This window comes from Xiphophorus hellerii, chromosome 15 (assembly GCF_003331165.1).
Source record: "Xiphophorus hellerii strain 12219 chromosome 15, Xiphophorus_hellerii-4.1, whole genome shotgun sequence".
Classification (NCBI taxonomy): Eukaryota; Metazoa; Chordata; class Actinopteri; order Cyprinodontiformes; family Poeciliidae; genus Xiphophorus; species Xiphophorus hellerii.
The window spans coordinates 5,064,125-5,091,885 of record NC_045686.1 but is presented as its reverse complement, the minus strand read 5'-3'; the positions used below and the strand labels follow the sequence as shown (position 1 = coordinate 5,091,885).

General features: G+C 40.4%; 2 protein-coding genes and 1 pseudogene across 5 annotated transcripts; 2 read left to right on the top strand and 1 right to left on the bottom strand.

The window, feature by feature from the left end:
* The first annotated feature begins 153 nt into the window (after positions 1 to 153).
* On the top strand, positions 154 to 27,761 carry LOC116734532 (C-C chemokine receptor type 6-like). Of its 4 annotated transcripts, none has more exons than XM_032585997.1 (3): positions 154 to 160; positions 15,577 to 15,702; positions 25,295 to 27,761. In XM_032585997.1, the coding sequence occupies exons 2-3, from the start codon at positions 15,586 to 15,588 to the stop codon at positions 26,306 to 26,308; spliced, it is 1,131 nt and encodes a 376-aa protein (XP_032441888.1). In that variant the 5' UTR covers positions 154 to 160; positions 15,577 to 15,585; the 3' UTR covers positions 26,309 to 27,761. The 4 variants fall into 4 exon arrangements, 3 of the variants coding, with proteins under 3 accessions (XP_032441888.1, XP_032441889.1, XP_032441890.1); XM_032585998.1 differs by lacking the exon at positions 154 to 160 and adding an exon at positions 13,729 to 14,098; XR_004342235.1 differs by lacking the exons at positions 154 to 160; positions 15,577 to 15,702; positions 25,295 to 27,761 and adding exons at positions 13,743 to 14,098; positions 14,180 to 15,078.
* On the bottom strand, positions 10,748 to 12,409 carry LOC116734535 (C-C chemokine receptor type 6-like; annotated as a pseudogene).
* On the top strand, positions 19,166 to 23,253 carry LOC116734534 (C-C chemokine receptor type 6-like). Its single transcript, XM_032586000.1, has 2 exons — positions 19,166 to 19,321; positions 20,378 to 23,253. The coding sequence occupies exon 2, from the start codon at positions 20,387 to 20,389 to the stop codon at positions 21,473 to 21,475; it is 1,089 nt and encodes a 362-aa protein (XP_032441891.1). The 5' UTR covers positions 19,166 to 19,321; positions 20,378 to 20,386; the 3' UTR covers positions 21,476 to 23,253.

Genomic DNA, 27,761 nt, shown 5'->3' with positions numbered 1-27,761 from the left:
TCCTCTTCTGAGAGGGGAGATGTGCTACCAGCTCTCCTTCTAACGGGTTAATTGAGTTTCCTAAATCTGCCGGGATTTACCCTGTCCAGGACTGAAGTAAACTCTGTTTAAGCTGGTTTCGAGAAACGATTCGCCTGGTTTTCTGACGGCCTACATCCAGGTGTCCCACCCTTCTTCCCCCTGTGAATTAGCCAGACTGAGCAGCCTACAGCCAACTAGTTTCACAGAGCACACCCGTTAACGGTCGCTCGTTCTCTATTTTACAACTTGCATTTGTTATTGAACCAGGTAGGTTTTAGTGACTCGGGCGAGTCCCAAGGATGACGTTTTAAATTTGGGCTACCAGCAACCTAAAAACATTTTAAACTTTTTCCTCTCCAGAATCAAACATCACAGCTATTTTACAACCATCAAAGAACTTTAAGGTGACTCATTAACTGAATGTCCACAACATCTTTTAGATTTTCTTTATGCTAAATATTTTATTAGTAAAGCATTTTTGCAAGGGTCAGTACAGCTTAATTCAGTAGCAGAAATAATCAAATAAGTAAAATCAATCATCTAGTCTGTCTTTCCCTACTGCTGATACTGAGAACTAAAAAAAAGGGAACCTTTGAGAGAGACGGACGGAGTTTGGTGTTTCGAACCCCAGACCTGGCTTGATGATGAAGAAGGTGTTGCAGCAGGAGGAAGAAGTTGATCGGCGAAGGCAGGGATCTCTGTAGGTCCGATGAGCTTCTTCTCCGCATGGATGGTGAGGTCACACAGGACTTGGTGCTGGCAGGAAAAAAGGCACCAGTTCTTCTTCTTTGTCTTTGCCTTTGTCTTTGTCTTCATCTTTGTCTTTGGGGTCTGAACCCAGCCGATGAGAGAAGTGCGATTTGAAGCCACAGGTTGTGGGCCAGACGGGTTGGTCTCCATGAGAAGGACAGTCTTCGGCTCCGTGGCCCCGGCTCTTCTTCAGCTGCAGAGTTCTTTGTCCATCTCGATCTTGGCTCGAAGCTGCCCGGAGGATCCAACGAAAGGTTTCTCTTTTGCACCCACCTTTTATAGGGTTTATCCACCCTTTGGTGCGTTTTCATTGGCTGTCTGCTTAGACAGATGACCTCACATCCATCACTGTCCTTCAGACATTATGTCCTGATGTCTGTGCTAATGTCTCAGAGTTGCTCAACCTCCTGTCCATTGTCTTTCACCTTTTCTCTAAATAAGGCGTTGATCATCTCTGCTCTCCTGTTAGTTCCCCTTTTTCCCTTAACCGTTCACCTTTCACCTACTCTCTACCTCCAACATATCAGTGATGTTTAATTGCAGTTACACCTTTTTACACCATTTCAAGTTCAATGTCAAAATCACATTTATATCACATTTATTTTCTTTAGCTTCTCTGATCTAGCATTCATTTATAATTTTATAACCATAACTTATATCACATTTATTTTCTTCAGCTTCTCTGATTTATCATTCATTTATGATTTTATAACCATAACTTATTAATTATACTTATTATAATCCTAATGTGAGTTATTACAGATGTTCTTCTGAAAAGAAACCAAGAATAATCCATGATTCTAATTATTTAATACCAAAGTTACAGTTACTTGTTTTTCTTGTAAGTGTTCCCACAAATGTAACTGTAAATATTATTATAAGTAAACCAATATTAATATAAATATTTTACTTTGAATCTTATCAAATTACTCAAAATGTTTAGATTTTCTTCTTTAACATTCATGCTTTAAACTAAGGAATAGTCTCAGCTATTTTTATAAATCTGCAGGCTGGAAACTTACTTCCTCTTTTTCCAGGAAACCTGCTTTTCCTGTTTAATGACTCTCTCTGACTGACTATGATTTCTTATGATTAGATAGAAAAAAGTAGAATTAAAGCAAAGTTTGCATGAGACAAAAACAACACACACAACCAGATTTATTTTATTGACACTTAAGTCTACTGTTGGGCCTTGATGTCACTTGAGTGATTCATTTTAAAGATAACTTTATTTATTATTACTGTTAAACTAAAATCTCCAGCATGGGGAAGTGGGATGAGCTCGGATTTTCTTGACACCCCCTCCACGAGGTCAGACCTTTCACATGCTGGGAGTCCATCACCCTCCTGCAGTTCGCCGTCCTCATCCCCTGGAAAGAGAAGATGTTCGTCTGGGATGTGAAGATGCAGATTCTTCATCCTCAGTTGTCACAGAGGGCTCAGTGTAGTCATCAAAACTCCACTTCTCTTGACACCCCCTCCTTGGAGTTTTGATTTCCCCCATGAGGTGATGAATGTCGAAGAAAACTTGGATCGCTCTGAGTCTTCTACAGGGACCTTCGCTGGATGAACTGTCGATTCTTCAGGATGTGGGATGGTTCTTTAGGGAAGATGGGCTGAGACAGAAGGCTTCAAAAAAAAAAAAATTCTGGCTGTTCAGCAGAGCAAAGCAAAAAGCATAAGCATCATGACGCTTTATCCGTAATCATAATCCTTTTCCATTTTAATCCATCAGGTCGTGACAGGAGTTCTTCTTTAGCATAGTCCAATTTCTTCACGGCCCTCCCAGTCCAATGCCTTGAAGTTGTTCTTTGAACGGCAACCTTCCCGTAATAGTGGCCAGTCTACTGTAGGATGGCATGGTGCTTGATTCTCTGGCCATCTTCTCGTAATGTTCTGGTTTGCTGTAGCTAAGAACTGGCTTGAGCACTGCTTCCTCATGGACCCCTTTCTTCATCAGTAGTACTGTGTTGAAGTTCAGTACTTGCTTTACAAAATCTCGGGCGTTGAATCTCAGCTTGATCCCCGTAGCTGCAGGCCGATCTTGAGCTTTAATCCAAACTCTCTGCCCTGTTTTCAGTGACACTTCGAGCTGCAACTTCCCTTTTCCTTCTGAGCAAAAAGGAGAAGTGTCTTCGCCTCCCTGCTTTCTGTGACGTGAACGGAGTTCCTCTGCAGGGGAAGACCTGCTCTTCTAGCAGTTGTCACTGTGTCCATCAGCACCAAGAGGTACTTCTCACCTCTCTTTCCTGTTGTCCCCATTGGCTCTGCTACATCCATGCAGACTGAACCCCATGGGACTGTGCTCTTGATGAACAAACCTTCCATCCGCTGCCCTGGGTGCCCTGGGTAGCTGTGCAGAAAGCTGATGCAGTTCTGTTGAGTTCTCCTCATTTTCCAAACGATCTGGACGGCCGGCTTCCTCCGGTTTCTTCCCCAGATTTTCCTCCTCGAAGTGATCATCCATCACTCCGTCTCTCTGTCGGTTCGAGTTGTCTATCCCCCAAAGCCTCTCTTTAGCCTTCGAGCAGGGATGGGTCTAGACTATGTTGGCTACTAGCTTCACTGTCTGGATCCGGTCATTTATCCTCAGTAGAAGCTTTCCCTCACCTGTATGCCATACAGTTACTGCAAGGGTTGTGACTGACGGCCTTATCAGTCACCATTAACTCTATTCCCTAAGAGTTAACAAACCAAGTGAGCTATTCAGATCCTCACATCTGTTTTTACTGACTTGGCATAGGGCCCTCCTACTCCGTTGGACTGGGCCCCACGTTGGGCGCCACTTGTTGTTGCGCAACCCCCCCCCCCCCCCCCCCCCCCCCCCCCCTTCTGTCTCTACTGTCTCACTCTCTGCTTCCTCTTCTGAGAGGGGAGATGTGATACCAGCTCTCCTTCTAACGGGTTAATTGAGTTTCCTAAATCTGCCGGGATTTACCCTGTCCAGGACTGAAGTAAACTCTGTTTAAGCTGGTTTCGAGAAACGATTCGCCTGGTTTTCTGACGGCCTACATCCAGGTGTCCCACCCTTCTTCCCCCTGTGAATTAGCCAGACTGAGCAGCCTACAGCCAACTAGTTTCACAGAGCACACCTGTTAACGGTCGCTCGTTCTCTATTTTACAACTTGCATTTGTTATTGAACCAGGTAGGTTTTAGTGACTCGGGCGAGTCCCAAGGATGACGTTTTAAATTTGGGCTACCAGCAACCTAAAAACATTTTAAACTTTTTCCTCTCCAGAATCAAACATCACAGCTATTTTACAACCATCAAAGAACTTTAAGGTGACTCATTAACTGAATGTCCACAACATCTTTTAGATTTTCTTTATGCTAAATATTTTATTAGTAAGGCATTTTTGCAAGGGTCAGTACAGCTTAATTCAGTAGCAGAAATAATCAAATAAGTAAAATCAATCATCTAGTCTGTCTTTCCCTACTGCTGATACTAAGAACTAAAAAAAAGGGAACCTTTGAGAGAGACGGACGGAGTTTGGTGTTTCGAACCCCAGACCTGGCTTGATGATGAAGAAGGTGTTGCAGCAGGAGGAAGAAGTTGATCGGCGAAGGCAGGGATCTCTGTAGGTCCGATGAGCTTCCTCTCCGCATGGATGCTGAGGTCACACAGGACTTGGTGCTGGCAGGAAAAAAGGCACCAGTTCTTCTTCTTTGTCTTTGCCTTTGTCTTTGTCTTCATCTTTGTCTTTGGGGTCTGAACCCAGCCGATGAGAGAAGTGCGATTTGAAGCCACAGGTTGTGGGCCTGACCGGTTGGTCTCCATGAGAAGGACAGTCTTCGGCTCCGTGGCCCCGGCTCTTCTTCAGCTGCAGAGTTCTTTGTCCATCTCGATCTTGGCTCGAAGCTGCCCGGAGGATCCAACGAAAGGTTCCTCTTTTGCACCCACCTTTTATAGGGTTTATCCACCCTTTGGTGCGTTTTCATTGGCTGTCTGCTTAGACAGATGACCTCACATCCATCACTGTCCTTCAGACATTATGTCCTGATGTCTGTGCTAATGTCTCAGAGTTGCTCAACCTCCTGTCCATTGTCTTTCACCTTTTCTCTAAATAAGGCGTTGATCATCTCTGCTCTCCTGTTAGTTCCCCTTTTTCCCTTAACCGTTCACCTTTCACCTACTCTCTACCTCCAACATATCAGTGATGTTTAATTGCAGTTACACCTTTTTACACCATTTCAAGTTCAATGTCAAAATCACATTTATATCACATTTATTTTCTTTAGCTTCTCTGATCTAGCATTCATTTATAATTTTATAACCATAACTTATATCACATTTATTTTCTTCAGCTTCTCTGATTTATCATTCATTTATGATTTTATAACCATAACTTATTAATTATACTTATTATAATCCTAATGTGAGTTATTACAGATGTTCTTCTGAAAAGAAACCAAGAATAATCCATGATTCTAATTATTTAATACTAAAGTTACAGTTACTTGTTTTTCTTGTAAGTGTTCCCACAAATGTTCGTGTAAATATTATTACAAGTAAACCAATATTAATATAAGTATTTTACTTTGAATCTTATCAAATTACTCAAAATGTTTAGATTTAATTCTTTAAACTTTCATGCTTTAAAATAAGAAATAGTCTCAGCTATTTTTATAAATCTGCAGGCTGGAAACTTACTTCCTCTTTTTCCAGGAAACCTGCTTTTCCTGTTTAATGACTCTCTCTGTCTGACTATGATTTCTTATGATTAGATAGAAAAAAGTAAAATTAAAGCAAAGTTTGCTGGAGACAAAAACAACACACACAACCAGATTTATTTTATTGACACCTAAGTCTACTGTTGGGCCTAGATGTCACTTGAGTGATTCATTTTAAAGATAACTTTATTTATTATTACTGTTAAACTAAAATCTCCAGCATGGGGAAGTGGGATGAGCTCGGATTTTCTTGACAGAAACTAGCAGAAAGGAAACTAGCAGAATAAACGTTCTAAAGGAAACTAGCAGACAGGAAACTAGCAGACAGGAAACTAGCATGCTCAGAGGTGATGCTGTTTATTCCAGCATTTTTAAAAAAATCAAAAGTTTTTTTTAAAAGCACTTTGGATTTTTTGTAAAAATATCTTCATCAGTAGACTGAAGTTTTCCAAAATAAAAGCATAATATTCATGTTTTAGGGTTTGTTGAAACAAGGAAGGAAGAAATCAGAAGGTCTTGAAGTTTGTTATAAATTGATGTCAGTAAAGAATAGAAACAGCCTCTATTCTGCTGAACACGGTGGAGGTTGCATCATGCTGCGGGTCTGCTTCTAGACCTGGACATTAATATTAATATTAATATTCAGTTTTTACATGTTAGATCATCTCTCTGTGGACAGAAATAAATAAAGACTCAGTGATCTAAGGCAGAAATATTATGGGATGTCCGGAGAACCGGGCCTTGTGTAACGACTTATAACGATTTACATAAAACCTCAGCAACACTTGGACATGTGGAGAGAAGGGTCTAGTTAAAGCCTCTGAAGAGAATCAAGGCTCTCCTGCTGTGTAATCGTATTTATGTTCATTTATGTCGGGCTTAATGCAGTTCTTCCTTCTTTCTAAAGGATAAAATATGCATAAAAGTTTAAATTTAATTACTAAAAAGTGATTTTTTTTTTGACAGGTTATAGTTTTTTCTGAAAAAGATGAGTGAGGAATTGAACTGTTTATGCTTTGAAATGAAATTAAAAACATATTTTAAGATGTTTTGCTGTGATATTTTTGTCTGTTTCCTCTTTGAATCAAACTGAATGTTTTCCTCTCAGTCGCCATGGCAACCAGGATGAAACATGCTTTAATGGTGTCGTTTGTCTCCTTCGTCCTCCTGGGTGACAATAATTCGCCTCACAGTTTCTTTGTTTCTGCTGTTCATTAGTGTTTGTCACCTGAATTAATCACCATGGAAACCGTGACCTCTGTTGACCTCCGTCTTGTTTCTCACGGCGCTGAGGAACCGTCTGCTGCTGCTGTGCAGGACCAACATCTGGGAAAATGTCTTTATTTTCATCTAATCTACAAACAAACAGTTTTTCAGCACAAAACTGATTATTTTTCCAAAGCTGTGACCCAACATTGGTGCTAAATGATCAGAACCGGTTCTGATGATGGTTTGTATCCCAGCATTTTAAAGAACTTTGACATTGGTTGAATATATTTATTAATCTGAGGTCGTGGTAAAAAACAAAGCGAGAAACTTTCTGTTAGAAATCAGTTTTATTGTTGTCATGATTTAAATGAATAAATATTTTATCTTTAATTTCTCAGAAACTTCTTAAGATGAAATAAAATCAGGAGTAACAGCGCTGCCTTAACTTGTTCCTGTAGAGTCATAGAAAGTTGAGTGGAAGAAAAAAAGTGCAGTAAAAGTCAGGATGTATAAACGCAAACTTAGGAGAGATTAAAAAATAGAAGAGCCAGGACCAGAACCAGGATCAGAACCAGAACCAGAACCAGGACCAGGACCAGAACCAGAACCAGAACCAGGACCAGGACCAGGACCAGGACCAGAATCAGAACCAGAACCAGAGCCAGGACCAGGACCAGGACCAGAACCAGGACCAGAACCAGAACCAGAACCAGACGGTTTCTCTCAGTTTTCTCTCCAGATGAAAGTTTGGTTTTCAGATTCTGAAAAGCAGAAAGAACCAGAATCCATGTTGGTTTAAGTCCAGAGAATCTGGTACCATATTATCTTCTGGTACTGGTTCTGGTTCTGGTTCTGGTCCACTGGGTTTTCCAAAGTTTATAATGTATAATTATTAATCCAAGACACATTTAGTTGAACAAACATGAAGAAAATCATCTGCAGTGACTCTTTGTGAAGACAGATGGCGCTGTAATCCACTGTTCGCTCTGGACTGGATGAGAAAAATAAACAGAATATAAATTTTATAATTATAATCTTTAACGTGCCGCCGTTCCATCCATCCATCATCTGAAACGACAGAAACTCGTTACGATCATTTAATTTCCTTTTCCTGCAGATTTCTGAGCTGCAGCTCATTAACATAATAGATGGACTTAATACTTCCAAGAGTTAATTGAAAATTAATTCAGAGAAACAAAAACATCAAATAAAGCTGGCCAGCTTATTAACGAGTCTGGATCATTTGTTTTAATCACGTTTTAATGGAGACAAATCACTGCTGATTGTTGGGACCAAAATTCGCTGCTTTATTTGCTGCAACGTGATTAAGATGAGCTGGAAACGCTGGACGTTAAAACTCCATGTCAAACAAACAAACTCCAGTTATAAAGACAATTAAAAACCAATTAAAACCTTTAGAATCCATTTAAAGGATGAGGCGTGTTAATGGTGCAGATGGTAATGAAAGAACAAACAAAAGAGAATCGCAGAAGAACTGAGGACGTTTAACCCGTCGCCTGGAGGAACCGGGCTGAGAAAATCTGAGTTACCACGGCAACAGGTTTAAAGTTTCTCCCCATTAGAGACAAATAAATCCTTTCTGACTCTACAGAGAAAGAAAATAATTTTTCTTTGAGTTGTAGTGAATTGAAAACAAAGTCTAGAGATCATAAAAATGTGTTTTTAAAAGATGAAAACTGTGTTGTTCCTGAAGACGATTGGAAGAAGGTTTTGATTTATTGGTAATAATTTTGAAAGCAAAATGTTTCCGTGTCTCCAGGATCCTGGGCTGATGAAACTTTCTGAAGGTTTTTATGTTTTAGTTTCTGTAGGAAACAAACTCCAACATTAATAACGTAATTTAGACAATCAGTGGAAAGTTTTCCTCCTTCAGGCTGTTTATTAAACCTCATTAATCTGCCTCATTTATTGTTTCTTTGTCTTTTATAATCTGCTTTTAATAAACTCCAGATATTTTATTGAAAACGTTTTCAGCTTCACAGATAAATGAATGTTGCTTCTCAGAACGTTTACCAGAACATTTCACTGCTTCCTGTTCAATACGCCTTAATTCTAGAGAAGTGAGCCTCGTGTTCTGCATTCCCAGTGTTTGGACCGGTTCTTTGTTTGGACCGGTTGTTTGTTTGGGCCGGTTATTTGGACCGGTTCTTTGTTTGGACCAGTTGTTTGTTTGAACCGGTTGTTTGAACCGGTTGTTTGGACCAGTTCTTTGGGCCGGTTGTTTGTTTGGACCGGTTCTTTGGACCGGTTGTTTGGGCCGTTTGTTTGGACCGGTTCTTTGTTTGGACCGGTTGTTTGGACCGGTTCTTTGTTTGGACTGGTTGTTTGGGCCGGTTGTTTGTTTGGACCGGTTGTTTGTTTGAACCGGTTGTTTGGGCCGGTTCTTTGTTTGGACCGGTTCTTTGTTGGACCGGTTGTTTGTTTGAACCGGTTGTTTGGGCCGGTTCTTTGTTTGGACCGGTTCTTTGTTTGGACCGGTTCTTTGTTTGGACCGGTTGTTTGGGCCGGTTCTTTGGGCCGGTTGTTTGGACCAGTTCTTTGTTTGGACCGGTTCTTTGTTTGGGCCGGTTGTTTGGACCGGTTCTTTGTTTGGACCGGTTGTTTGGGCCGGTTCTTTGGGCCGGGCGTGCCGGAGCCTGTGAGGCACGCCGGCTGCCTGCCAGGAGGAAAAGTGAGCGACAAACATAAAAACATAAATCATCTCCGTTCTGCAGTTTGATGTTTTCACACGTTTCTCTGGAATCGGATCTTTTTCTCCAGGGAACTTCAGACACTGGATTCATTTTAAACCTCAATAACTTTACAAACGACGATTAGAGGAGCTAAAAAAATATTCTGCATTTTTCTCATGGTTCTAACTTCAATAGGATAGAATAGGATCAAATAGAATATAATTTATTCTGAGTTTCATATCCAAATACTGACTTTTTTGTCAGAATTTTGATTTTAATTTTCTGACATCAAATGTGAGAATTATGAAAAAAATCTGAATCTTTAGCTGAAAGAAACAAAATGTTTCGGTTCCACAGCGTAAAGATAAAACTCGAATGTTTGACCTAAAATGTCCGTATTAATCTGATAAAAGTTTTTCTCAGGCTGTTTGGTGTCTAAAGTATAAAGTGAAAGAAATGTTGGCGACTCGCCATCAGGATGGATTCACATCAGGCAGAAAGCATCTAAAACATGAAGGGCAGTGGAGCAGCTACTGACGCCTCGCAGCTGCTCCACATAACCACTCCTCCTCTGCCTTCACTTATAAATCAATACTGAAATATTGAAAAGGATTTTATTAAACGGATTGTTTTTGCTTCAGTCTTCAGGTTAACAGTTTGGTTGAAATCATTTCTTTCCCTGTTGTTCCCACGATGTTTCTCATCCATAATTGATCTGAGTTTTCCAGACGCCTCCAGGCTGTGAGCTCAATCCCAGCAGGATTATAGACAAACATCAATGAGATTAATAATTCAAACAGCTGCAGGTCGTTTCCTCCCTTCACCGTCTGAGTCTCAGTTCACCTCAGGTCGCTTCAGAACCGGCTTTATTAACCAAGACGGAGCGAACAGACGGACGGACGGACATCGGATATAAATATCCTCCTTCAGAGGAGGTAAAAACAAAACAAAACATTTTTCCTGGTAGGTTATAATAGTGGAAACGTTCCATTAGAGGATCATCATGTTGATCACTGAGGCAGAAAATGTCTGTGGCGCCGATCCAAAGGGAAAAGTCTAAACCGTCTGTGTCCAGCATGTGTGTGGTCTCCAGAGTGAGTCTTGATTTGTGAATAGTTCCTTGATGTTCCCTGAGTAAAACTAGTAGATTAAGGCAAATGTTTCATTATCTAAAGCTAAAACGTGTAATAAGTATAAAACATTGTGAGACTTTGAAACGTGAGTTTCTCTGTAACTGCAGGCTGAAAATCCTGAACAGCAGGTCTTGATGGTCAGCTGTTTGTAAAACTCCTGCAGGAGCAAAACCTTCAAACAGCTGAGATTTAATCAACTTTAATCTGGTTTTTAGGATTTTGGATTAAAAATGTTCATTGTTAAAACATCCAAACTGGGATTAACAAGTGAATTCACAACAAAGGTTTAAATTATTTCCCTGGTTAGATAACAAAACCTTCACAATAATCCGGGTCATAGTGCATCTAAAAGTCTAAATTAAAGTCAACAATATTCATACTTTACTCAGATCAAAGTATTGAGCTGCTCTGCTGCCTGAACATCTTTAGGTTTGTAAAAGCTGCTGGATTTGGTCCATTTTAGAGAGAACTGATTGAAATTGTGTCCGTTTTGTGCCGTGTTGGTTGAGCAGAAGGTCTCCCTGAACTTCTGCCTGAAGTTCTGACCTATGAAGCCGTACAGCACCGGGTTCAGGCAGCACTGCAGGTAGGCGATGAACTCTGTAACGGACAGGGCGGTCTGCCAGCGGTCAGCCTCTTCACAGGCCATCAGCTGGAACAGGGGTCTCAAACTCCAGTCCTCGAGGGCCGCAGTCCTGCAGTTTTTAGATGTGCCACAGGTACAAAACACTGGAATGAAACGGCTTAATTATCTCCTCCTTGTGTAGATCAGTTCTCCCAGCCTTGATAATGACCTAATTATTCTGTTCAGGTGTGGAGCAGCAGAGGCACATCTAAAAGTTGCAGGACTGCGGCCCTCGAGGCCTGGAGTTTGAGACCCCTGAGCTGGAAGATGGTGCTGGTGTCGTACAGCAGGGTGAGGTTGTAGGGCAGGTGGCAGGACACAAACACCAGCATGATCCCCGTCACCGTCTGCACCGCCTTCCCTCGCTGGTCTCTGGGGTCTGCAGCCTGGCCCGCTTCTTTTGGGGATTTGCTGTCAGTTGGGTTGAACTTGTTGGTCAGTAGTTTGATGATGATGGAGGTGTAACAGAAGATGATGATGAGCAGAGGCAGGAAGAAGCCGACGGCCATTTGGACGCTAGGAACCGCCACCGTCACGATCCGGGACAAGTCGTGGTCTTCAAACTGAAACTCACAGACGAACCACGGAGACGCTGAGGAGTTGTTCTGTTTTTCTCCCTCCAGCATGTGGATGGTTTCACTTGTCGGCTCGTACAGTTGGTAGAAGTAGAAGGTGGGGACAGAAAGCAGCAGGGCAAAGACCCAGATGGACACACAGATGATGGAGGTGTGTCTTGTCCCTATGTGGCTGTTCTGATAGCACAGAGGACTGATGACGATGACCAAGTGTAACACGCTCATCCCAGCGACCAGCAGCATGCCGCTGTACAGGTAGGATCCCTGCAGCAGCTTGCAGGTCGCCTGGCAGCAGCTCGTTGTAGATCAGGAAGGCCAGCGCCACGGTGAACAGCAGGTTGGTGATGGCCAGGTTGAGCTGGAAGACCTGGTGTGTTTCCAGCTTGTGTTTGGTCTTAAATGTCAGAGTGATGATTATTACGACGTTCCCCACGAAGCCCAGGATGCAGATGATGGAGTAGATGTAGGAGCTGAGCAGCCAGTTTTCACGCTGTTGCTGCTGCTGAAGCTGCAGGGCTCAGGAAGTTCTTCCCTTTCAGAGGCATTAAAACCTGCATGGATGAAGGACGAGGCCTCCATGCTTCACTGCAGATAAGAAAAAGGAAACAGTTGAGATTTGTTCATTTTTATACGTGACTGATTTAGTCCTCTGATCTTTATTCTCCATCCTGACCAACATGAATCAATGACTGTTTTAAAATAAAACACTTAAAATGACACAAATACTGATCTTTTCCAAATGCATGGTGCCTGAAATCTCTGAGAAATATTGTAAATGGACATCCAACAGTTGAACATCTGATTATTCAAACAGGAATAAAAATGATTTCAATCATAAAACTGAAAGTCAAAATGTTTATCGGTGAACCAGATTGTTAATCTTTAACTTTATTCACTTTATTTGAGGAAAGTTACAAAAAAAATCTAAAAAATGTTGATGCTAAGTTTGTTTGGTATTTTGCAAATACAAATAATTTAGGTGATTCGAAGTGACAAACGGCAAAAAGAGTTTGGTCTGGTTTCTAAATAAATCCAGACAGTGGAAGAACCACAGCGCTGGTTCTGGTTCTGGTTCTGTTGGACCTCATCACAGCATCACCAACAGTTTTAACTGGTTAAAGTTCCTCATCAGAGCAGGTGACATGGAGAACCTCAGGGTTCATCCTGGTTCCTGCTGTTCACCGTCTGTTTGCTCCAACGGCTCAAACATCAGAACTATGCAGACGATACTCTGCACTACGCACTAAACAGATCCTGGAAACAAATCAGGGCCAACAGAAACAAAACAAAGCTTCAGTTATTACAGCTTCAAACTGGAGATCAGATCTGAACTTCAGTCACATAAAGACGGTTACAAAGTCGGCCTTCTGAAGAACATTTTCAGGATTAAACGACTAAAATACAGTTTAATATATTAATATTGAATATTAATATATTAAATATAAACACCTGGAGAAACTCATCCAGGTATTTTTGTTGCCACAGCAACATGAAGCTTATTGTTCTGTTTTTATCATGTGAAGAACTTTGAATCGCCTGCTAAAGCAAAAATTTAAAATCAAATTTTACTGTTTGAAAAGAATTAATTAACTTCACTGTCTGAACAGAACAAACTGGTCAAACTGGTCAGTCAGTCATTAAATTACTCCATCAGCAACATAAGAAACTTAGTAAAGTTTGATATGTCAGTTAAATATTAAACATTCATAATAATCTCAGGTTCATAAATATTCTGATACCCAGTAAAACTGTTTAGTGCATCTGTTGCTTTAATTAATAGAGCTTTAGCACAGAGAGATCTGGTATTTAAAAGAGCTAGTTTAAGTGACTTGGAGGCCAAGAAATCTTCAGTCTGAGGTTCCTTTAGGCAGGGGATCAGTCTGATGTTTGAATTAGGTCCCCTGTATTTTATGTTTCTGTTTCTTGTAAATTTTCTTGTAGTTATCCGGACAGGTAATGTCCTGTTCTGCAGTGCCGAGGGGCCAGACACATTCTGGAGCAAGAAGGGTGTAAAGATAAAGTCTGGACCCTGGCCTCAGACCTCAGAAACGCCTTTACGGAAACGCCCCCCCATTACTCCACACACGCCTCGAAGCCTCGGCACATCACGTAACATCACTACCTTTGACACTCTGGACCCGCTGATTAGATCCTGGCAGTTTCCTGGTTTCAGAACCGCCCTCGTGACGCCGTGGAAAGTACCCACTGGTTGCCCGAGTTCCCAGACTCACCTCTCCGTTGTTTACAAGTATCTCCTGGACCCCACGGCTGGCGGTCGAACCACTCCTCTGTGTCTCCGTTGCACCGGAGCCCACCTGTCCGTCCTCCGCCGCACTCCTCCGTTGTTCCTGGACCCACTAAGAGACCGAGACCCTGGACATACTCAGTTACCTTCCACGATTCAAATCCAACCACCACAAGTAAGAACAACCTGTGTTTTATCTGAGATTTCCATGTTCCCACGACCCCTGAACTCACCAGTCTGCTCTTTCCCCTCGCAGTGAACCACTGCTGCCCGTTACCGTTGATTCCCTGGACCAGACCACCTTGACACTTTCTGATAATTGTGTAATCTTAATAAATCACTTAAACTGATTTCAACTCTCCTGTCTTGTTTTCTGCATGTGGGCTAGAAACCTTAAACCCATCATGACAAATCCAGGACAGAAAATAACTTAGTAACTTTCTATTCAACACATGTTTAGTTCTAGTAAATAAGTAAAGTTCTGCTGAGGGAACAGAGACGTAAGGAGGCAGAAGATGATTTTACAGATGATCTTCATGTGTCTGATGGTTCAGAAAGTTTCTGTAAACTGGATTCATCTGCAATCAGACAATCTAACATGTTTACACAATCCTCCCTCAGGTGTTCCCTGGGTTTTTATAACCTGTGTAAAGAACTAGAGTATGTGTTTCTGTCATTGCATGAAAAGTTCTCTGCAGATAAATGTTTGATATGTGCATTTATTATAATCTGCAGTCCTCCTTCCTGATGTGAAGAAGGCAGGCTGTCTGTGAGAAATGGTTATGAAAAGACAACTTCTATGCCATCAGTGAATGTTGGCTTTAAAACAGATAATTATGTTGTGATAATCAATCAATCAATCAATGGTAGTGATAAGCAGCCCTGTGTTCCCATCAAACATGCAGCTTGTTGCTCAGGTTTACTTTGTAAACATGCTGAATTCAAACAAAGGTTATCATTTTAACACATCAGAAGCTGCTATTCATTTTCTTCATGACATCAACTAGTATATTTATTTCTAGGAAAAGAGGAAATACTACAAACTTTACACTCTCCTGTTTAATGCTTCTGTTTTACCTGCTATCTGTTGCTAACTTGCATAAACCTCCACAGTATGTGTTACTGTCATTTGTTTGTTACTCCAGAATTTCTTGTTTAAAATAATCTGAATTTCCAGTTTAGGACGTTGAAGATAGAAGGTATAAAAATATTGCAATAAGTACTTTATCAGTTTTTAAACTACGTAAAAAGTTTTATAAAGAAGTGTATTTATTTAAAAATCTTTTTAATTAACTAACTTTTCTTTAGTTTCATTTTTGTGTTTCTCCTTCCTCATTAAACTAAACCTTTAAGAGACTTTTTTTAAACGAGAACCATATGAACCATCTAATCAATAATAATGTTATTGGAAATCACATTTATTTCATCAACTTTATCAGTAAGTGAAACATATATATAGATTAACTGATATAAAAAATTGAAACAACAAAAACAAATTTCTCACTCAATGTTTTTCATCCACAATATTTCAATTCGTCTTTAATGTCAACATTACCGCCACCTGCTGGATTTTCATGAGCAATGAAACATTTTTTGTGAATCGCTGCTTTTGTCACATATTTTAATAAAGTTTCTCTTTAACTTTTATTACAGCAAAACAAGATGAACATCTCCAATGACTCCACTACTCCTCCTTATGAATATGATGAAAATTACTTTGATTATGAACCGTGTTCTTTCAGTAACAACAACAGTTTGAACTTTGTGGTTGGTCCTTACATTCACTCCATCATCTGCATCCTGGGCTTGGTGGGGAACAGCCTGGTCATCCTCACCTATGCCCTCTACAAGAGAACCAAATCCATGACTGACGTCTACCTGCTCAATGTGGCCATCGCTGACCTGCTGTTCGTGCTGGCTCTACCTTTCATCGTCTACAACGAGCTGTACTCTTGGCCGATGGGGCAGGTGGCCTGTAAGCTGCTGCGTGGTTCCTACAGCGTCAACCTGTACAGCAGCATGCTAATGTTAGCCTGCATCAGCACCGACCGCTACATCGCCATCGTCCAGGCTCGCCGGAGCTTCAGGTTACGTTCGGTGTCAAACAGTCGCATTATCTGTTTCCTGATCTGGATCTTTGCCTTACTGGTGTCTGTTCCCACTTTCCATTTCTACAATTGGTACGAACCAACACATAATGAGATCACCTGGTTCAACATCACCGAACAGGAAGAGCCAACAGATCCACAGTACGTCTGTGAGTGGAAATTTGATGACAGCAACACTGCTAGCAAAGTGAAGGTTACTGTTCCCAGCACCCAACTGGCCATTGGCTTCTTCCTGCCGCTATTCATCATGATCTTCTGCTACACTTCAATCATCATCACCCTGCAGAAAGCTAAAAACTTCCAGCGACACAAAGCGGTCCGAGTGGTGATGGTGGTGGTGTTGGTCTTCATCATCTGCCACCTGCCTTACAACCTGGCCCTGTTGTATAAGACAGTCAATTTGTTCAAACACAGCGATTGTGACGAGGAGGACTCACTGCACACGGCGATGTCTGTGCTGCAGACCGTCGCCTACCTGCACTGCTGCCTGAACCCGCTGCTGTATACCTTCATCGGGGTGAAGTTCAGGAACCACTTCAGGAGGATCTTCCAGAACTTGTGCTGTTTGGGTCAGAGGTACATCGACCCGCGCCGGATCACCTCAGATATCTGCATGTCCACAGTTCACCATTCAGTGGATGGTTCTGCTGAAAACTGTTCATCTTTAATCATGTGAAGATGTTGATCTCAGAAGATCTGATTGAGACATTCAGGTTTTTAATGTTGTGATCTCTGTTTTTCTGTGTTTATTTTGAGTTTCTTTGTCTTCTGAGTCTCCGTGTTGTCCTGTCCTCCCCTTGATTGTTCCCAGGTGTGTCTCGTTCCCTGATTTCCTCCTGTGTATTTAATGTCACCTGTGTCTTTGCTTCTCTGTCGGGTCCTTGTCATATGTGTGAGCTGTCCGCACTGTGTCCATTCGGTTCTCCAGTTGCCTGGCTGTTTGGACTCAATTTGGATTGTGCTTCGAACTGTTTTTCGAGTTGTTCTCACCATTAAATCATCTTCATTCATTGTACCTGGGTCTGCTGAGTCTGCCTCACCACCTCATCCACCACTTCATGACATTTTAATATTCAAACTGGACTTTTACCACCAGCATGATGATTTCGAAAGAAAAAAAAACATGACAATATCCATAAGTTTTGTTATGTTGAGCTGATTGTTGCTCATTCTCCATAAGAATACTGGCTACTGTTGACAATACAGTACTGTGTATTGTATGATTGTATAAGACTGTCCATTTGTTCAAACACATCGATTGTGACGAGGAGGACTCTCTGCACATGGCGATGTCAGTGCTGCAGACCGTCACCTATAGGCATAATTATGACTCTAGGTACCAGTACTTAAAATTTTACTGAAAACCAGCTGAAAAAAATGTTTTTTGTCTAAAAGAGTTGAGAAGTTGTTAAGGAGAAATAAGAATAGATTTCCAGACAGACGACTCTGTAAATGTTTACATTCAGTTGATCAGATGGAAAAACTAACCTGACTTACAACGTCTCTGTTACGGATACATTTGGACAGGATATGAAGAAATAAGATGTTTTATTTTAAAGATGTTTTTCTGAGCTGACTAAAATAACCGTAAGATATTTCTGATGCCCAGTTGAAAAGATTGTTACGTTGCAGTAAGAAGATCCTGGTTTGAATCCCAGCCTGGAGTTTTTCTGCGTGGAGTTTATGTTCCAGCTACCTGAGTGTATGGGTTGTGGGGGTGTGCATGTGTGTGTGTGTGTGCATTGGTACATGTGATTTAGCAGGACATTTTGTCAGAATACACACAACACTAGAAGGACATCTTGAATTAACAGGACAGGAGAGGTGTCCTGCTAATTTTGACAAAAATCTAAAAACGTAGAAAGGTTTCTATTGGTCCATTAACCCCATAAATGCAAAAAAAAAGAGTCTGTTTAATACACATAAACCTGATTTTGTATGTGTGTGTGTGTGGGTGGGTGTGGGTGTGCGTGTACATGGTGGTTTATCCTGTCTGTCTCTGGATTTCCCTCTGATGGACTGATGACCTTTCCTTTAATGCAGCTAAGTATAGTCATATCGTCATTGTACTTAATGAAAATATTGTTCCCTTGTGTAAAAGTACAGTTTTGTGTGTATGATGTGAAGAGTTTAAGACTGAGGCTACAGTCTTGTGCTGCCTGTGAGCTCAGCAGAAATCTTCTTCCCGTCACAACCTGTGGTCTCTGAGAGGAAGTCCAAAATCCAGTTTCAGATGGGGGTTGGTGTTCCCAGTTCTCCTTAACCCTCTATGGCATGACTTTTTATTTTTGTGGGGAAGAAATATTTTCCTGCATTCTTTGGGAGCTTGGTGGTCCCTAATTACATGTCAATCATAAAATCGGACTCTGACACCTCCTGGAACCAGATTTGGGTTTGTTGCCTCAGGGTAACATTGGTCTAGAACACCAAGATTGTCTACACTGATTATGAGAAATGAAATACAAATCAAACAAAAACTATATTCATAAAAGAACTATTTTTTGGACAAAAATATGTCAAAAATCATGCCCCCCAAAAAATAAAATAAAGGAGCAATGTGAGGTACAGCTATGTGGTTTGTTGCCTGAGGGCAACGCCATGCCATAGAGGGTTAAACTTATGTTTACTTAAAGCTGCAAAACATACAATGCACATTATGCAGGAAATAAAAAAAAATCCAACATACACCATTATTTGAACACTTATCTTTCTTCAGACATGAGTGCAAATGTTTTGTGTAGAGACGGTGCGGTGAGGAGCCCTCTAGTGTTCAGGTGAGGTATGGACGTTTTTTAAAATCACATTTGACAAAAAACAGACACTCAGAAAACCTGAGAGGTAAAAACTGTTTCTAACAAGACAAAGATACAGATTTAGTGAACTGTTTGGAATATAGACCATAAAATATGCAAATAGTTACATGAATGTAAAAATAAAACTCAGTGTATCAGAGGGGAACATAGAAATTGTTTGTGTACATTTCATAGGTTTTATGTTTCTTACGTATTTCTCTTTTAGTGTAAAGGACTTTGGCTTTCATCGTGGTTTTGAAATGTGCTGTAGAAATAAAGTTGATTCACTAAAGCAGAACGACTGGAGAGTTTTTGCTCAGTTCCTCAAGTCCCTCTGAGGGTTTGTGTTTAATTAAATGCTGAAGCAACAGGAATATTTAGCAGCAGTCGAATCATTTTGACACAGAAAGTAACTCTGACTTTGAACCCGTCGGCTTTCTGCCTGAACTTTTATTCAATACAGGAAGGAGGAAACTGTCTGTAAATCAGCTTCAGAAGGTGAGAATCCTGATTTAACAAAGACTGATAACAGAAATATTTAACTGTTTATATGATTTTATGAAATCTTAATTATTTTAAATTGTGAAATGAGAGTGAAAAGATTTTTTGTTAGAATGACTGTGGAGGAATGTAGAGCTCTTCTACTAGATTAGCAGCTTTGTTTCATGTTATTGTTGCTTATTGTTTAATTATATTCTCACCCAGTCATGGTGCTCTATCACTCCAGGAAATAATACAAGGAAATGAAATAATTTGACTTAATATTCATGTTTAGATGTGAGAAATAAGTAAAATGAAGCTCAAATCAGTTGAGTCAAAGAAGAGGAAAAGGAAAGAAAGCATTTTTCTTTGGAAATAAAGTTAATCTAAAATGTTTACACACTCCTGCTTCATGTTTTAATTGAGGATTTTTACCAATAGTATCGTATGTGTTTCTGTCATTTGTACGAAAAGTTACCTGCAAATAAAGTTTGACTGACTGATAGTTCACTACAAAATGAGAGTTTATCAGCTTCTTACCAAATAGGAATGATAAATATGCCTGTGCGTCGTCCCCATCCCTTACTCGAAATTTTGCACTTTACACATATAGTCAAGTGAACTGACTCCAAAACTGAACCCTGTGGAGTCAGAGCTATTTATTATACCTCCTCCCTCTGGCAGCTCCAGCTTTTATATGTTTTATTTTCAATGTAGAAGATTCAGACTTGTTGGAAAACTTTATATTAAAAGTTTTATTCAAAATATTCCTCTATTACAATGTTAATACCAATGTATTTTGTATAATGTTCATTAATAAATCTTATTTTCTGAACTGCAAAAATTAATCACCAATTCTACATATTAGTTGCACAACTAAGTAGAATTAAAAAGAAAGAAAGCCTCACGGTGCTTTGAATGTTTTCCTTCTCAATATTTCAACTTGTCTTAATGTCAACATTATCGCCACCTGCTGGTTCTTTATGACCATAAAAGCATTTTTGTTTAAAATCGTTTTCTTTCTTTTGTCATTTTGACATATTTTGATAAATATTTTCTTGGCTTTTATTACAGCAAAACAAGATGAACATCTCCAGTGACTCCACTGCTCCTCCCTATGAATATTATGACAATTACCCTGATTATGAACCGTGTTCTAACAGTGACAACAACAGTTTGAACATTGTGGTTGGTCCTTACATTCACTCCATCATCTGCATCCTGGGCTTGGTGGGGAACAGCCTGGTCATCCTCACCTATGCCCTCTACAAGAGAACCAAATCCATGACTGACGTCTACCTGCTCAATGTGGCCATCGCTGACCTGCTGTTCGTGCTGGCTCTACCTTTCATCGTCTACAACGAGCTGTACTCTTGGCCGATGGGGCAGGTGGCCTGTAAGCTGCTGCGTGGTTCCTACAGCGTCAACCTGTACAGCGGCATGCTAATGTTAGCCTGTATCAGCACCGACCGCTACATCGCCATCGTCCAGGCTCGCCGAAGCTTCGGGTTATGTTCGGTGTCAAACAGTCTCATTATCTGTTTCCTGATCTGGATCTTTGCCTTACTGGTGTCTCTTCCCACTTTCTATTTCTACCATTGGTACGAACCAACACATTATGAGATCACCTGGTTCAACATCACCGAACAGGAAGAGACAACAGATCCACAGTACGTCTGTGAGTGGAAATTTGATGACAGCAACATTGCTAGCATAGTGAAGGTTGCTGTTCCTAGGACCCAACTGGCCATTGGCTTCTTCCTGCCGCTATTCATCATGATATTTTGTTACACTTCAGTCATCATCACCCTGCAGAAAGCTAAAAACTTCCAGCGACACAAAGCGGTCCGAGTGGTGATGGTGGTGGCGTTGGTGTTCATTGTCTGTCACCTGCCTTACAACCTGGCCTTGTTGTATAAGACAGTCAATTTGTTCGAATACAGCGATTGTGACGAGGAGGACTTGCTGCAGACGGCGATATCTGTGCTGCAGACCGTCGCCTACCTGCACTGCTGCCTGAACCCGCTGCTGTACGCCTTCATCGGAGTGAACTTCAGGAACCACTTCAGGAGGATCATCCAGAACCTGTGCTGTTTGGGTCAGAGGTACATCGCCCCGCGCCGCCTCTCCATTGATGGGACCAATGAAGACAGTACGTCTTTTAGCATGTGAAGCTAATTGTCTCAGGAGCTCTGATTGAGATCTGCAGATCTCCAAAGCAAAATCTGACCACAAATCTAAGATGTTAGAAATTATTCAAAAGAAAAATCAAAACATTACAAACTCCTGAGGTCTCATTGTGTTTATTGTTGCTTAATTTCCATAAGAATCTTGGCTGCTGATGAAAATGGTTTCTGCTTGAGGCATAGCGATGTGTAAAGGAATAAACATCTCTGTTTTGAATACATTTACACAAGACATCAAAATGTCATCATATTTTTCTGGACTGATCTAAAAATACCGGAAGATGTTTCTGATAGGTCAGAGTTTTTAGAGGAAGTGTCCACCACCCTCTGAAAAGGAAACATTAGACTGTTTATGTACATGGCCTGTTTTTGTATAATACTTTATCTAGATGACTCCAAAGCGCTTCACACTACATTCACCCATTCACCCGTTCACACACACATTCACACGCTAATGGTGCTGAGCTACTACATTGTAGCCTGAACTGCCCTGAGGCAATTTAACAAAATTTGTGACATAAATCCTGCAGTTTTTACCTGGAAACCCAATAAATACGTCATGATCCTCTGTAGTCAGATTCACACCCTTAAAATAAGAATTTGTTCAAGCACTTTCAATTAAATTTCACTTTTCAGGTAGGAGTCTATCTGTATCTTAACCTTTCAAAGTTCTCCAAATCTTCTAATCTATTTTCTTGATGATTTTGATGATGGCAATTGACAAAAAAAATCATGTTAATTGCTGTTTTATAATTGGTTTCTGCATTATGTTTTTATGGTGTAAACACTTGAACCATGTTGCAGCAATCAATTTAACTAAAGATAAATGGATGGATAAACTTCTCAAGATCTTTTTGTGTTCATTAGTTCTTAAATGTTATTAATTTTATTTTTAAAGCATGTTGTCACAAAGCGATAAATAACTATGAGGAGATAAAATCAATACTGATGAACAACCAGTAAATTAATAAGGAAACACCCAGAAAATCCTCCCTGGAAATGTTCTGCAGGCGATAGAAGGCTGGTTTTGTAATTGTCTTTATGTGTCTCTACAGGTTCAGGTCACTAAACCTGTTTAACTGTTGAAGCAGCTTTTTAAATGATTTTGCTGATGAATGGAAGGTTGGTAGGTTTACTTTAAAGCAATTTGTCTAGATTGTTGTTTCTTTTTAAGCATTGGGTTTGTCACTGCAGTGTAAAGTTAATTGTCTGTTTTTTATTTTTATTTTAGTTTTTCATGTGAAACACTTTGAATTGCTTTGTTGATCAAATGTGAGGTAGAAATCTTTTTCCTTTTCTTTCATAAATGTAATTTTTATATTGTGGAATCAATTCTTATTGTTTGGTTAATTAAACTGAGATATATGTATCATTAAACCCTAATTATTTCTGATCAGTTGATTTGAATATGTTGGATAATGTTCTCATACTAACCTTTTTGTGTTATGTGTTCATGATTTGCTTTGAAAGAGGAAGCTGTACGTTCTGTTTCCTGTCACTTTCCGTTTGCCATTATGTTTGTGCATGTAGTTCCGCAGTTGTCCACTGGGGGGTGAGATTGAGTTCATTCCCTTTAAGTTGTTCTGAAGAAGTTGGACCTTCACTTAGCAATAAAGCACAGCTGAAGATGAGTAATGAGGAGAAAATGCAGCAGAATAGAAGCAGAAATATTAAACAAATAAAACATTAATCATTTTACCTTTGACTTCCTGGAGTTTTGCATCACATTATGATGTTATTATTTCATTAAAAACATACCTGGAGTGTTGTTTTAATTCTTTCATGCGTGTTTGAGAAATCATTTAATCTCCCATGGCAACCATTTACAGGTCAATTTTATAAATTACTTTTTGTGTATGGAGAAATTTTATCACAACTGAAGGAAACAGTTACGTGATAGTGCTAGGAATTAACATCATGTGCCTGGAAAATGCATATTGCTGCCTCTTTAAAACTTTTCACTGTTTTAACTTGAAGTCCAAATGGGTCCTTAGAACTGGCCCAGTACAAGCACCATTTTAGGACTGGAACCAGTTATGGTTTGGAAAACTTTACAATGATGGATTGATGTTTTCACAGATGCTGAACAAGAATTTAAACAAAATAAGTTCCTGATTTGAAGCCAACCTTCACTGATGACCAGCTAGCCTCTGTCTGTTACTCTGTTGTGTTTTTGTAACCTTCTCTTCCAGTTCGCATGAGGAAGGAGGAACGCAGACAATTATATATGCAAATATTGATATAAATATAAAAATGAAATTCAGAGTAAGTACTGAGGAACTTTAAAATGACCTTTAAAAAGCTAAAGTGGAACAACAGTTGTTACAGGTCAGATAGTTCCTAATATTCCTCTGAGTGATTTTGTTTTTTAGACACCGAAGCAACAAAAAGGCATTTGCACAGAAAGCAGCTCTGACTTGGAAAGGATCGGCTTCTTTAGTCTGAGCTTTAATTCACCACAACCAGGAGGAAACTGTCTGTCAATCAGCCTCAGAAGGTGAGAATCCAGATTGAACAGCTACTGCTGAGAGAAACGCTGCAGATTAGTTTTTAGTTTGAAGCTGGATGTTTAGATGATTGAGTAAAATCTCAGTTGTTTTAAAGATTTTGTTCCCATTACTCTTATGGAAACTGAAAAGATGTTTGGTTTGAATGACTGTGGATGAATGCAGAGATCTTCTATTGATCCTGCAGCTTTGGTTCATCTTATTGTTTCACGGTTCAGTGATTATATTGTAGATTGTATTTAAGACCAATACATATTATGGTCACAAAGTAGAATCTCAGATTTTGTCAAAATGTTTTATTCACCCAGTATGTGGTGATGTGTCACTCCAGGAAATAACACATGGGAATGAAATAATTTAACTATATTCTACGCCATATTTAATATACGTTTAATTGTGAAAACAGTAAAATGACCAATCAGTTCAGGAAAAGCACAGCAGGGAATGTAAGGAAGCATTTGTCTTTTCCCTTTGTACAGTTGATGTAAAAAGTTAACTCCTGCTTTGTGTTTTTTTTCCTGTCTGCCTGTTTTAACCAGGACAGTGCACTTAAGCCATTTCTATTGAAAGTTATCTACAGATAAAGTTTAATTGATTGGAAACTGTTTCTTCAGCATGAGAATTTTAGAAAAATGTAAAAGACAACAAAGTAAGAAATTGTAAAAATCTTGCAGTGAATATGTAATCAGTTTATTACCCAATTGTTACTGTTAAAATGTTTTTCCTAATCTCTGAATGGACCTTCTAAGGAAACTTGATTTTGAGTAAACATATTTACTTATTTAAAGGTCATTTTAACTTCCTCTGACATTCATGTGAGTATTTGCGTATAATATGGTTTGTGTTTTTCCTTCCTCTTGTGAGAAAAGGCAGGCTGTGTGAAGAGATGATTATGAACACATCTACATACGGACAGAGAAACAGCCAGTCAGTGAATGTTGTTTAGCTTTTTGTTCAAACTGTTGGAAACATCCGTCCTTCATCCTGAAGTTTTCTAAAACTGGACTGAGAACCTGTTTGGTGAAATCAGTGAAACATTCTTAAAGTCATAAGAAATGTCACTTTAAGGCACTTAAAACACAAACAGAAACAAATTGATGCATTCTAAACAATTAGAGAACTACAGCCTTGAAGTAACAAATGCCTTAATTGTAACATATTTTAATTAACTTTCTCTTTGGCTTTTATTACAGCAAAACAAGATGAACTCCTCAGATAATTACACAGACGACTATTATTACGACCATTCTGATTATGGACCGTGTTCTAACAGTGACAGCTTTGTGGCTGGTCCTTACATTCACTCCATCATCTGCATCCTGGGCTTGGTGGGGAACAGCCTGGTCATCCTCACCTATGCCCTCTACAAGAGAACCAAATCCATGACTGACGTCTACCTGCTCAATGTGGCCATCGCTGACCTGCTGTTCGTGCTGGCTCTACCTTTCATCGTCTACAACGAGCTGTACTCTTGGCCGATGGGGCAGGTGGCCTGTAAGCTGCTGCGTGGTTCCTACAGCGTCAACCTGTACAGCGGCATGCTAATGTTAGCCTGCGTCAGCACCGACCGCTACATCGCCATCGTCCAGGCTCGCCGGAGCTTCGGGTTACGCTCGATGTCAAGCAGCCACATTGTCTGTTTCCTGATCTGGATCTTTGCCTTACTGGTGTCTGTTCCCACTTTCCATTTCTACCATTGGTACGAACCATCACATAATGAAATCACCTGGTTCAACAGCACCGAACAGGAAGAGACAACAGATCCACAGTACGTCTGTGAGTGGAAATTTGATGACATCAACACTGCTAGCATAGTGAAGGTTACTGTTCCCAGCACCCAACTGGCCATTGGCTTCTTCCTGCCGCTGCTCATCATGATCTTCTGCTACACTTCAGTCATCATCACCCTGCAGAAAGCTAAAAACTACAAGCGACACAAAGCGGTCCGAGTGGTGATGGTGGTGATGCTGGTCTTCATCGTCTGCCACTTGCCTTACAACCTGGCCCTGTTGTATGACACCGTCAGTTATTTCGAACATCGTGATTGTCACGCTGAGTCTTCACTGCGTACGGCGATGTCTGTGCTGCAGATGGTCGCCTACCTGCACTGCTGCCTGAACCCGCTGCTGTACGCCTTCATCGGAGTGAACTTCAGGAACCACTTCAGGAGGATCTTCCATGACCTGTGGTGTGCGGGTAAGAGGTACATCGCCCCGCGCCACTCATCCAGGGTCACCTCCGATATCTACATGTCCACAATTCGCCGCTCGGTTGACGGTCCCAGCAGAACCAGCACATCTTTTCTTACATGAAGATATTTGTGTGAGAAGCTCTGATCTTGCCATGGAGGTCTATAAATGCCAAACTTGACTAACATGAAAATTACTTTTATTCTCAAGCACAGTTCAGCCACAATATGTTAGACTTAAAAAGGATTAAAAGAGAAAACAAAAACAAACTTCATTATCTGTGTTAATTGTTGCTCAGTTTTTGCTTTTCCATTCAAAAACACTAATTCAGGAACCTGAGCATATCTGAAAACACCAATTTTCACCACATTTGTCCCTCGCATTAAAAGTTTTTAATGGAATCAAAAGTGGGTGTGGTCAAACTGCTCAACGTGTAAACAGATAAAAATAGTACATCCTAGGAATTTGAAACTGGTTATGTAGGCGGATGCTCCAAAAATCAAGTAAGCAAAGTATCTGAAATCTACAGGGAGGTTGCTGTTTTGGGTCATTTCAGCCTCTTTTCACATTTACACAACTCAAACTTTGGAGTCTTCCTCCAATGGTTTTGAGCTATTGGCTTCAGCCTCTTTCAATATGCAGTTAAGAAATGAGGGATTAAAAGTTATCAAAATCTTGAGTTTTTGGCCATGTCTAGGGAGAGTGGCCAAATTGCGAACTTGGCATGCTCACCAAATCAAAGGAAATGCTGTAACTTTCACAACAATGGCTGAATTACACCAGCCTTAATCTGAGTCATCCATGTTGTATACTGGATGTTACTATGTGGCTATATGCTGACATCATCACATCCCCGCCCCTGTGTTCATACGTCTGGCTCTAAATGTTTCAGTCGATCTGCTCCACATTCGATATGATCAGTCCTAATCCTAATATTTAGTTCGTGTGGAATAATTCATCCCCCTACAATTTTTTTAAAAATCAACCCCAACCCATCCTTTGATCAACAGCAATGAAATTGGATATATGTGTAACTTCCACAGGAAGTTGGCCATTTTGGATCAAAGTCACTATTTTATCTCTTTTGCACACAGATCTGAGCAAACTCCTCCCACTGCTTTTTTTTTTTTTTGCTTCATGAAAGCATGTGGGCGTGGCCAAGCTTCAAAATCTGACCATTCGCCATAAAACACCAAGATGTTCTCGCGCCAACTCCCAGCTTCATCTCACTTCCTGTGTCATAACAGACCAGCAATCATCACATTCACATAGTCAGATGGTGACATCACTTTAGCCCCGCCCCCTTCCAAAAGGAAGTCACTTATTTTACCAAACTGGGCCTGGCAGATTGGCGAATTCCAATCCTTCGCCGTTTGCATCCAGTTGGCTCTAAATCACACTCGCATCGTCCGATTTGCACCAAACTGGATATGTAAGACCTTGATGATATTTATGACATCACCTAAGCCCCGCCCACTCACTGAACAAACTGGTGACATGAAGCCTAGGCGCAAATTCAAACTGGAAGACTCTTTTAGCCCCAGCTGCATCATCCAACCGAAGCTTCCGGCTCATC

Coding starts and splice junctions, on each gene's coding strand:
- LOC116734532 (XM_032585997.1), top strand. CDS start 15,586: ATGAACATCTCCAATGACTCCACTACTCCTCCTTATGAATATGATGAA. Junction 15,703..25,294: donor ACTTTGTGGTTGGTCCTTAC/ATTCACTCCATC, acceptor GCTGGTCCTTAC/ATTCACTCCATCATCTGCAT.
- LOC116734534 (XM_032586000.1), top strand. CDS start 20,387: ATGAACATCTCCAGTGACTCCACTGCTCCTCCCTATGAATATTATGAC.